Below are 12,652 nucleotides of genomic sequence, written 5' to 3' on the forward strand. Positions count from 1 at the left end.
CTTTCTGTTGGAACAAGTCACAAAGGCTCACCACACATTGGTTTTTTACCACTTTCTACTTACTTGTAACATCATCATAGCAAGTCTTGTGGAACTGTCCCATGTAAAACTCCAGGCCGATGATTGCAAACATGAGGATGGCCACAAATAAGAGGAGACCAATCTGCAGCAGGGGGATCATAGCCTTCATAATGGACTTGAGCACCACCTGCAGGCCTGGAGGATTCAGCGCAAGACACGCAAATAAATAATAGACATGGAATAGCTTGGGTGCTTTTTAGAACAAATCAAAAATAAAGTAGACAGTATGATACTAAGTGATAAATGTAAGGTCGATGTTGTTAAATGTCAGTCAGTAAATTAAGAGCAGTGAGGTTAGCTTGTCTAGTAGCTCCTCGATTGGCAACCACGTTGTAATGACAAAGAATATATAGAATATCAAAAAACATTGCAACTTGCAGTAAAATTTAGATTTGTTCAGATTTTATTCATTGGACTTGAATGTGACATGGTTGGTATGGAAGGATCTGAAATTAGCATAGAAGCAAAAACACTTACTTGGAATTCCAGACACCAGTTTTAAGGGTCGCAGCACCCTGACGGCTCGCAGTGTCCTCAGGTCAAACGTAGACCCCACTGACGACAAAATACTACAGAGAAAGAAACAAAATACATGAGATCGTCTCTGAAAGCAGTCAACACTATCATTTACACTCTCACCACTTTTTTAGGTACACCTAGCTTAAACCAGTTCTGCTCAAGGCAGCTTCAATGAATCCTCTCTTTGTGCAGGTCTCAAAACCGATTTTGCATTCTGAATATTCACAGAGGTGTTGATTCAGCTTTGTAGTGAAATTTAAAGATGCAGTTACGATGTGTTGTTGTGCTCTGTTGTGCTATACTGACAAGGTACTTCAACTATTTTACCCATCAATGCTAGGCTAAGGGCTAAATAACAGAAAACGTCTCAGTTGAAAGCAAAAATAACAATCAGAAAACATAAAGACAACTATATGTTCACCTTAAACCAATATCTATGTGTGTGATGTGTTACTTCAGTAACAATATGTTTGCTGTTGGAAACTGCTGACACATTCTGTATCTGTTCTGACTGCTCTGTGTGTCTTTAATGTGTAGGTGTGTGTGTGTGAGAGAGAGAGAGCTCTGGCACAAAGTCAGCTGGAGAAGGAGCATGGAATTTTCCAACCTGTCTTGAACGTAGGCGGAAGGCAGGGTAGGTCCTATAGGAGGGGGAGGGAGGAAGTGTGGGGGCGTAGACAGGGGATGTACTGAGGAAGAGGAGTGAGATAGAGGGAAGGAGCGCACTGCATTGGCAGACATCTGATGCTTAAAAGTTTCACTTTCTTCTTTAAAGCTCAGTTAGTTCAAACAAGGATACTTTGAAATGATTTGCTTACTGTAACTGTCCACACATTAGCTACCAATGACAAGAAAGAGAAGCCCAGCTGTCGCACAGCCTCAGCATCATTCTCATTCACTAGCTGGCATTTTTGTGCATTTGTATGACTATCCTTTGACCACTGAAAAAACCTCATAATTCATATCTGGACTCATTTATTAGCTGCTTTCTCATAAATCAGCTTTTACATTGCCTGTAGTTGTAAGCAAGCTTTCCTATAGCACCATAATACATGACACCGGGGACCGGATTTGCTAACACAAACTGTGGTTGGTGGGTTTGGTGGTTCTGACCCTCTTGTATTTGTCACAAACTGATATACTAATGTTTGCATTATTTCATATATGGGCCATGATTTCACAGCCTATGCAAAGACATTCAGAATGAAATCACAGAAGAAAAGAGAGAACAGGGGGATCATGATGATGAAATCGGACCTTATCCTGAAAATAATCAGGCCATACATGAACATCAGCACGTCTGATCCATGCATATACGTTAATAACTTTACATTTTTAAAGATTGCATTTAAAGGAAACCGTTATAATTTCAGGACCATGGACAGCTCATACGGTTTTCACTGTGATCTCACGAGCTGTGCATACATGGCTGTTTGTAGTGGTTGACCTACACAAATTCAAAACGTGAGATATAGATCACAGATACAAAAAAACCTGCATATTTTTTTTAATTTAATTTACTTAATTTTTTTCCAAACAAATCCACCATAGTAAAGTTGTGGTGGCACTGTTAACACAACCAGTCTGAGAGTATAGAAATGAACCTTTGTCAGTCAGACATTTACGGTTTGTTCTGAAGATGGACGAGATGTAAGTTGTCTTAATACAAGAACAGAGCGTGATGTCAAAATACTGTAGCACAGTTCACAGTCCTACTTTGGGCACCTGTCAGTTACTGAACCCCGTTTCTATTTTTATGACTCTGTCTGCCACACTGCCTACGTTTAGCATACACATTTATATGGTTTTCTGATTACAATTAACGAGCAGCGCCTGTCCTGTTAGTAAATGACTTGCAGCTGAATATCATCTCTCAGTTTGCCTAATTGTGCTTAACTGCACGACTCTTGGAAGACTATGCATGCCATGTTGAAATGAACAGATTGTGCCTATCATTAGAACAGCACAACTTTTGCAAATCACACGCAAACCTAACCCCACCTATCAGCACTATGTGGAAATGGAGGTGCTCACACGCTATTTTGTCCCATCTTTATGTGCCGTATAAATGTATGCCCTAAATTAGAAAAAAAGCAATATTGTATTTTTTTTACCATGTGTGAGAAAGGCATGAGATTTAACAATAGGAGTAGCATTTAGCAGTCAGTCGTACCACCCTTTCTAAGAAACAGGAAGTGGACTGAAACAATGACAAAAGGGCTGCACAAATCAAATCTAAAACTTGCTAAATGTTGGCATCTGCCACCCTGCCATCCATCCATCCATTGCTTTTCCTGTTCCAGCCACTACCTTCTTAATCTCACTCCCTCCTCCACTTCTCCACAGGTTGGTTGCTAATTCCAGTAAGAGGTCATTTATTAACAGACACAGGGACAGCAGCCAATCCCCTCATTCTCTCAATGGCTTTTTAACTGCCACAGCTAAAGGCAATGCTGCAGATTTGAAAATACCTGACCTCAGCAAAATAAGCAAACGGCTTCAGTCTTCAATCACTGCGTTCATGAGAGCACTCAGAACATGAAGCAAGTGAAACAGCATGACGTTTACCGGTGGCTTGAGCTGATGTTTAACTACAGGTGATCAGAACAATTGTTTTAGGAATGTGCACACGCTGCATGGCTGCTGCTAGTGGCAGTTTAATAAGTTAACATCTACTTTTAAAGCATACTTAAACATTATCAAGTTTCATGGACAAAACAGATTTTGTCAATAATAAATGAACAAATGTTCTCGATGAGAACATCACGACGAGGTTCTAGTGAAAACAAACAGCTCAGAGCAGCTTGTTTAAGGGAGTCTACACTGAGATAGTTAGGTAGTTTAATAGTAACCTAAATGAATTTAAACCAGATCATTATAATCAGTGTAAACTGAACTTCCGTTTGCCCTTTTTTCTGCCTTGCTTAATTCATTTTTCTCATACACTTTCCCACAGCATGATATTATATAACACTGTAAACCTGACATACACCACATCCACTGAATAGGTTTGTTGTTCATGATTTAATCTATTGTGGATGACTTTCTGTTGGTTTTATGATCATATCGTTTTCTTTTTTGGCCTGCACAAATTACTGCTTACTCACTTGGAGCATTAAAGCTTAGGGGACATTTTTCTGGGCAGTTGGGTTTATACCTGGATAAACAAATGGATGAGGTAAGAGAACAAAGGGTCTGTTTTGATATCATTAATCTGACTTTTCTGCTGTTCCGTCTCACTGTGTCTGTCATTTATTGCCTTGCCTTTCGCCCTCTGTTTATTTTTGTCCCACTTTTTTTCTCCTGTGACAATCAATTTAAGGTGAATCTAGAGCTCCAAAATTCATTCATGTGAGACGGCATCTACCGCTTTTGAAGACAATTCTAACACTGAGGATGCAGTCGCCACTGTCAAAGGATGAACCTGCCCACAGTGTATTGATGTGGCCAGTAGAGGGAGCAGAGAGTATGCTGCTGGTGGTGATAGATGGATGAAGTGGAAAGCGAAGTGCATGGAAGATTGCGAGAAGACACAGAGGAACAGCTATGGGTGACAAATCCCTAAGAGTTAAGTTGAAGGAGAGGAGGCAAACGTGAGGAGCAGAAGGCTGTGTAATCATGTTATACATGACCATTATGATCTTTTTAATTAGTATCACAACTTTTGCTTAAATCTTTCATGAAAAAAGGCACCAGTTAAACAAAGCTTTGATGCCACAATATTAATTTACGATTGAAAATCTGAATATTTTAATAGTCAAGACAGTTATTAAAATCTTTAGTAGGTGAATGCAAAGATAGGACTAAAACCAAAACTATTTTGAAGAAAAAGTTAAAACCAATACTCAAAATAATAAAAGAATAGCACCTGAATGGACCACCAACAGTAGGGTCCATTGTATATACCTAAACTAGGCTGGCGTCTTTGACGTTAGATTTATTCTTTAGTCAAGATTGGGATTAGAAAGTGATTTAACTAGCTCCTCAGTGAAGCCTGTGGCACGTTGGCATTTTGGTATTGTTTGCTAATGCTAACTGACATATTTCTGTCTCTGAATTTGTTTAAATGCTAATAACCATACACAATTAGTATGTTTTCTCAGACATGGATTACACTTAGTAGCATACAAAAAGAAAAAAAAAGCTCTCCACTAAAAAAAAGAAAAAGAAAAAAAGGTCATGGCCCTTAATTAGGCTTAAAGAAACAAGCTCTATATCTCTATTGCCCTAAAATCCAAATTAATTCAAATAAACTGGGAATATAGGCTACAAACACAGGGTATTACAAGGGAGATTTATCTTAAACTAGACGCTCCCTAATGAAATACAGACTGGGAAGAGGGAGACGAGGTATCCCTTAAGAGAGAGTAAGTGTGAGATAGAGTGAGCGGATTGAAAAAGAGTGATAGTCCTGTGCGTCAAAAGTGTGAGATTCAGCAGTAGAGACAAGCAGAGAGTCAATGAACCCCCAAAGAGAGAGCTGAAGAGACTCCAGAGAGAAAGACAGAATGTTTCAGCTGCAGAGGGAGGAGGTGTTTGGACAGTGATGACAGAGGATCTCACTGCTGGGAAACACCTAGCTATCAACCTGCAAAGATGCACACACGCACACACACATGCATACACATACACGCACACACATATACAATTACATATGCTAACAGTGTGTTAGCTTTACCTAAGTTCACCTGAACTCTATTGTCTTGTACAATATATGATAGAAATGATAGGACGCAAAAAAACACAAGACATCTGTGTAACAGATGCAAATGAATGAAGTGTTAAACAATGGCCTAGGTCCAAACATTAGTCAGATCTTTGGACAGGTTTAACTGTAATCAGCCTAATCACTATCTCCTAGCCTTCACCTTATTTAACTCAAATCGCTGAATTAGACCTCTCATTCATGTTTTTGTTGTTAATGTTGGCTGTGTATTGTTATTTCTATCAAGTCTGTGCTTTAGTTTAATAATTAAAAATCATTTAAAAGTATTTTAGTAATCATTTACGTAGCACTGAATCTATGCATTGCACCTACAGAATCTAAAGATGCGCCTAACCAAGCTCTACGGTCACGTGATAACTTACCACTCCACCCTTTTATCTAAATATACCTTTAGCTTAAAAAACACCCTGTAGGGTGCTCAAACTGAGGTTTCAAAATAGGCCTTTTCAAATGAACAGTAGCTACATGCGCCTTTCATAAAAGGTGGACGTAAATAAGATAAACACTAAACGTCACGAGTATCCCTTCCAGCGTTTAGTCATTATTTTGATGGCAGCAGGTTTAGAGGTTAACTGGAATGTCCTGTATAAGTATTGTAAGCCTGGTGTGCTGTTGTTTCAACATTATTTTAATCATGTAATTATAACTTGCATGTTAAAGATTGAATTCATTTCCCCAAATTTCTTTACAATTCACAGGTACTGTTCAGAGAATAACATGCGAACTATCCTAAGTATCAAAGTATCAAATCAAGGTCCAAGACCTGCTGCAACATGAGGCTTCTGTTTGCTGCTGTCCCGCCGAGGAACAGCGCTTTGATGATGATGATTGATGGCACTGATTAAGATCTCAGAGGTCACTCGCCACCTTCACTCTGCTCGGTCTATCCCTGTTCATGGCATTGCCATGGCAACTGGCAATTCCTCTCTTCACTTAGTCTCCACAGTTACCGACCTGCTCTCATTCATAAGCGTTGCCAGGGAAACGCAGCCCATGCTCATTGATGGAATCTTGGCATTGCCGCAGAAACAGGGATGGGAAGTGGGTCTCCCAGCGATTGATTTTCCAACCCCTCCAAACACCCGCATCTCCCACCCACATACACTTACACACATAACCCTCACCTACCCTGCTGCCCCTGCAGCTCCCCTGTTCTAACCACAGATCCTGAGCCTGCTGACAGGAACACAGCACACAATGCAAGAGCAGCTTCTTTGCATGCAGACTGATGCTTACCAGCGCATTGTTTTACTGCATAGAAACACAGACACACATATTAGACACGTGTGTGTGCATACACAATGCATGATCAGATGACAGTGATGAATGAAGCCCAGGTAGAATGGATGATCCACTTTCTCTGCTTCTGGTTTATTCTGAAATGGCTGTATTGTACAAACATCAGACATCCCACACACGCACACATAACATAGATGTTATTATTTATGCAAATGAAAACCGGCCAAACCTCTTTGTAGACTTGGATCTTGATTTCACTAATTGGTCTTCCTGTGAACAATTCTTAACCTTTTTGTTAGACACAGCTAAGAAGCAACTATTATTTCCATGAGATAAAACAGGAAAAATTATCCATACATCCATTACTTCTGATATTTTGTGCACGTATTTTAGAATTTTCAATGGTTACTTATAGGTCTTGCAGTTGAATTCAAGCCTTTACTAATTACCTTGGATGTGTACCAGTCTTGGCCAGAACTGGCAAAACCCCAAGCTGCAGTTTGAGCACAGGACTTTCTCTGATCATGTCTTTGTCTTAAGTGTTTGAGGTTTTTACAAAATACATCTAATTACCAAAATTTAAAAAATAAGACCCTACTTGTACTTATACAGAGGTTCTCTGTGTGGTTTCTACTGTTTCAATTGGATCCACCTTCTTAAGAATTTAGCTAGGCAAGCAGTTAACTAGCAAATGGGGCGTGATAACCTAAAGTGGTAGTTGCCATATCAACAGACTAGTATGTGTATGATGTTTCTTCTCGATTGGGCTGCGATATAACTGTAAGTTGCACACATAAAATAATGTGATTCACATTAAAATTAAGCCACTGTAACATGGACATGACAAAAACTTCAGTTCCTTTAATGGCTACTTGAGGCTGGTTTCAAAGGTGACCTGCCACAGCCTGCCATGCCAAACTTTGCATCAGTACAAAGCAGTACCTGATTAGCTGAGTTCTACAGAATGAAATCATACAGTAATTAATAAAGATAAATATGATATTACTTTAACAACCAAGCTTATTTTAACTGAATAATTAAAAAAATGATCCTAACTTGTCTGCCATTTTGGACCAGTGGAAGTTTAGGGTCAAAAGTCATAGAGGCAGAGACGAGTTGGCGACCAGTTTGTAACCAACGGTCACAGGTTAAAAAAACAAAAAACATTAAAAAACATTCTTGCAATTGATTAGGCCATTAGCCAGTTGCCCCAGTCACTTATTCTATTGAGTGTTCACTGGTGGTGACTTGCATTGACTTGGTGAAGTCAAGTATCCCAGAATGCATTTCATCTGAAACCCCACAGAAGAAATAATGGAAGAGAGCAGCTAAGGCTGTAAGCAAAGTTTTAAATATTACTGTTTCTGTGACACAGAAATATATTTTTTAAATATTTTCAGGGAAGAATGTAGATGTGTAAACTTCAAATATCTGCTCGATTTATTGCCTATTAGTGAAAGTGCTCCGAGGTTTCCAGAGATCAGGGAGGTTGAGACTCATCGTTTTCAAAAACCCTGTGTGCTTTTGCTACTCAGTAGAGGTTAAACACAAAACACGATTTATAAAGATAATTTCTAACGGTTTGTTTGGCTTATTTTAGTGTTTTATTTGTTCCCGATCAAATCAGTTAGGCTGAGATTAAAGTTAAGTTTCATAACTGCATTGTTTTATTTAACTTTAATGTCTCACTGGAGAGCTGTCAGTATATTTGGAATTGAATGTCTCACTTTATTCCCTGATGTACAAATGTGCTGTTCTTATTTTAACAGCTTATTCTGCATCAAATCTAACATTAAAGATATTTTAATCCAGGAGGAAAAAGCAGAAACATCTGGAGCAGCATGTTGATACGTGGACATCTTGAAGACTGCTCCCGAAATGATTAACTTGTGTTTTTAACATTTATTCTTTTCTTTTTTTCCCCCAAACACCAGCTGTCTACTGTTTTGGGTGTCAACTAAAATGAAAATAAAAGCATTCTCACATCAGACCTGATTTTTTTTATCCAATAATCATCTTGAGTCCAGACTGCCATGTGAAATACAAACTACCAAGAATGCAAGTACAGACTTGAGTATTGCGAAATGTCAATAGTGAAGCTGAAAAGTGCAACACAAACTGGAAATGGAGACTGCCTTCAAAATAAAGGTTGTGCCTTCTGAAATGTGTTGACCACAGTGCACAGTTTTACTGAAAACTTACAGTGTCAATACATGTGTGTATGTGATGCAGGCTCATACAGTTATCTGTATGTAGAAGCATACAATGTTAAATGTTATCAGCGTATACACAACACGGTCTGTGTGCAAAAGCCACGTGTGCTGCGTGTTTAAACACACACAGACAACATGAAAGAGCCTTGGACAGGTTCCAGCCAGTCACACGTGCATTAGCTGTGCTGTGTTTGTGTGCATGTGTATTTCTATGTAAATGAATTCCACATAGCCCATGTGTGCCTTGTGTGGAAATAGTGTAGGAGTGCCATGTGTCATCACAGTGTGAACTCCTGTCCCCTTAGTGTCTCCCACTGAGCCCTCAACCATTAAACCCTCCACACATATTCACACATGTACTGGACAATATACACATATACATATTTAAGGGATGTGTTTGAACCTAATGTAACAGATATTCAAATTGCATCATGTGTCTCATAAATCCAATAAATGCTGCTTTCATTGATACTAATCTAAACTTAGAGCGCTAATTCTTTGTTTTTCTTTTAAAAGCTTTTCTAATGTATTTAGTAGTAAAGAAAGATTCTTTAAAAAGACATGTCAGAGAGTTTTCCTCAGTTCTTCTGTGAATTAAAGCCATCTTAATTGTTTCAATGGCTTCATTTAAACCCAGAATGATTCAATGTTTTCGGCTGAAGTGATTGGTGGTGCTGTCATGATCATCATGATTCCTACCTAACTGGGTTATGATAGCATGAAGCCAAACATCTTAATTATCCTAAAGCTTTTGCACAGTACTGTATGTGGGCCAAATGCATTATTACAAATAATACATTTCCTCAGTGTACTTTTAGGGACAAACAATAACTTGTGCTCTGGTTGTTTATAATTAATTAGTTTTCTGCAATTACTTTATGTTTAGAAGCTAGAAATGTGGCCTCATATTTAGGAAAATACAATCCAGATTGGCTGAATGGACACAAGCTTTTTGTAAGTAGAAGCAATATCACAATATACAATAATAATGCTGCATTACAACCTAAGGGTTAGCCAGTGCTTCCAATGAATTCCAACAGATAATGAAGAATAAACAATGAGATGACTGAGCATGTTTTGTAGCGTGCTGTTCATTTCAAATTTGTTTGTGGAACAGTCATGATGCAGTACAGCATTTATATTTTCAATCAAACAACTGGTTTGTTTTTTACTCATTTCATTCTTCTCTGTGTTTGTCCACTCCTCTCCGTCTCCTCATAGCTGAAGCTTTCATTGGCAGCAGCAGGACAGAAGCACTCATTCTCACCACATTCTCCACCCTCATCACCCCCTTCCTCTTGCTTTCCCTCGGTTAATTTTCTCACTCTAGCGTTATTGCTGATCTCAGCAGACTACTAACACTCAGCTGATGGACTCTCTGTCCATCCTTCTATCCCCACCCAAACTCACTCCTTCCCACCACCTTTCCTCCGTTCTCTTCAGTTTTTTTCTCCTCTCTCCTCCTTTTTTCTACTTTAACTTCACGTATATAGGAAGGAAAAGGACAAATTGAGGAGGTCATAAAGAGGAATGAATCATTCTTTCCCCTGGTCACCTGTGTTTTATTAAAATGTATGCTGTGCTTTTCTGACCCGTCTGGCCAACTTAATGGCTGGTTTTCAAGTAATTAGGAGAGGCAATTTTCTTATATCGGTGGGCAGTATTCTTTTAATGAACATTTGCAGAATATTTTCTTTAGTAGGTACAAAAGGTGCTTCCATTTCCAGGAGTAGTTGTGTCACTAGAAGTTTAACTTTCCGATATGTTGTATTTTTAAATTTTCTAATTTTCTGTGTAATCTAATTGTCAAGTAGAGTCACTGGTTGTCAGTTCTTCTGCAACCTTCATTTCATTCCTCTGTCCTTTAATTATATTGGGACATGCCTGTTGCCTTTCTCCTCCTCACACAATCTTTCCCATGGCTCTAATCTTCGGTTTTTCCATTCACCTCTCTCCCTTGTTCCCTCGATCTCTGCCGGACCGGCTGATTTGCCCACCTGTTCCTCCGTCTCTTGCCAGCATGACTGCTGGACTTCACAAGGACACGACGTCTGGACTTCTCTGTCCTTGTTAGCGTGTGTCTTTCCTTTCAGTGTGTTGTTGGACACTTGTGTGCATGTAATGTTCTTGAACGTTTGTGTTTACAGCATGTTTGATTTCTGGAGTTTTTGCAGCCAAAATTCCCAACATGTATAATCATGCTGCCCACTGTGAATTGCCTGACTCTAATTCACTCCATCCATCAAGGTTCATCAATATCATTGCATTTGCATGACTATATACAGTGTGAAAGGATGGGTTGTAACCAAGTTGCAAAGAAAGAAAAAAAGTATCACAGTTTTGCAGCAAGTCTGTCAGACAAAACCAGCAAATTATCCACTCAAAATGACATCAATATTAGAACTTATAATATGACACTGCCAATGCATAAACAACGTACAGAGATGCAAAACTGCGTCGCTGGCTAGGAGTCCGAACTAGATCCAATGACAGTTGCCCAGATAGCACCCAGAAGTCCTGCAGGGAGCATGTCCCTTGAATTTTGAACATTCACCAGGTTGTGCACGTGGAGTCATCCCAGAAGGTTAGACAACTAACAGGAAGTTCTACTGTAGGACATCTGAGGAAGAGCGTTTAGTTTTTGAAACTTACATCAAATTCTGTCAAATACAAAAAACTTTCTGTTTCTTTGAGAATACAATGTCTAAGCTAACTGTGCAGCTGACAGCTTTTAGTGAGGATAACATTATCTGTTCAAAAAGCCATTAGCCTGATATTGGTACATCAACACAATCGTTATTCACCATTCACCCTAATCCATCTCTGGTTATTGCCCTACAATTGGCCAGTCTAGTCCAAAATAAAGTTCAAGTTGAAGGGTTATCATCTTGAAGCAGCAGTGGAGATCAGAGGCAACTGCAAGTTGGTACACAGCTGACAGCCGTGTTTAACAACTGTTAGAATTCATATCATGGTAAGAACCAGCTAAGCAAAGAGAAACAACAGTCCATCATTATTTTAAGAACTGAAGGTCAGTCAGTCCAGAAAATTGCTAAAACTTTGATTGTGTCCACAAGTGCAGTTGCAAAAAATGTTGTGCTACAACAAAACTGGCGAGCATGAGGACCGCCCCAGGAAAGGAAGACCAAGAGTCACCTCTGCTGCTCAGGATAAATTCATCTGAATCACCAGCCTCAGAAATTGCAAGTTAACAGCCACTCAGATTAGAGCCAAAATAAATGCCACACAGTTCCAGTAACAGACACATCTCTACATCAGCTGTTCAGAGGAGACTGTGTGAATCAGGACTTTATGGTCAAAAAGCTGCTAAGAAATCTAAGGAAACACAACAAGCAGAAGAGATTTGTTTGGGCCAAGAAACACAAGGAGTGGACATTAGACCAGTGGAATCTGTGCTTTGGTCTGATGAGTCCAAATTTGAGATCTTTGGTTCCACCTGTGTCTTTGTGCGATGCAGAAAAGGTGAATGGATGGTCTCTACATGCATGGTTCTCACCGTAAAGCATGGGGAAGGAGGTGTGATGGTGTGGGGGTGCTTTGCTGGTGACATGTTGGGGATTTATTCAAAGCTCAAGGCATGGCTACCACAGCATCCTGCAGCCACATGCCATCCCATCTGGTTTGCGTTTAGTTGGACCATGATTTATTTTTCAACAGGACAATGACCCCAAACACACCTCCAGGCTGTGTAAGGGCTACTTGACAAAGAAGGAGAGTGATGGTGTGCTGCGTCAGATGGCCTGGCCTCCACAGTCACCTGACCTAAACCCAATCCAGACGATTTTGGAAGAAATGGATGCAGAGTGAAGACAAAAGGGCCAACAAGTGCTCAGCGTCTCTGCGAACTCCTTCA

General features: G+C 39.6%; 1 protein-coding gene across 7 annotated transcripts in view; it reads right to left on the reverse strand.

The window, feature by feature from the left end:
• The window catches only part of cacna1ab (calcium channel, voltage-dependent, P/Q type, alpha 1A subunit, b), a 156,674-nt gene that overhangs the window by 83,262 nt on the left and 60,760 nt on the right, over positions 1–12,652 (reverse strand). For all 7 annotated transcript variants that reach the window (XM_080880847.1, XM_080880850.1, XM_080880848.1 and 4 more), the window contains exons 4-5: positions 559–650; positions 64–216 (exon numbers count right to left, since the gene is read on the reverse strand). In XM_080880847.1, the coding sequence (XP_080736973.1) occupies positions 64–216; positions 559–650 (245 nt within the window). The remainder of the gene's footprint in view (positions 1–63; positions 217–558; positions 651–12,652) is intronic.

The sequence above is a fragment of the Rhamphochromis sp. 'chilingali' genome (assembly GCF_963969265.1).
Source record: "Rhamphochromis sp. 'chilingali' genome assembly, chromosome: 4".
Lineage (NCBI taxonomy): Eukaryota > Metazoa > Chordata > Actinopteri > Cichliformes > Cichlidae > Rhamphochromis > Rhamphochromis sp. 'chilingali'.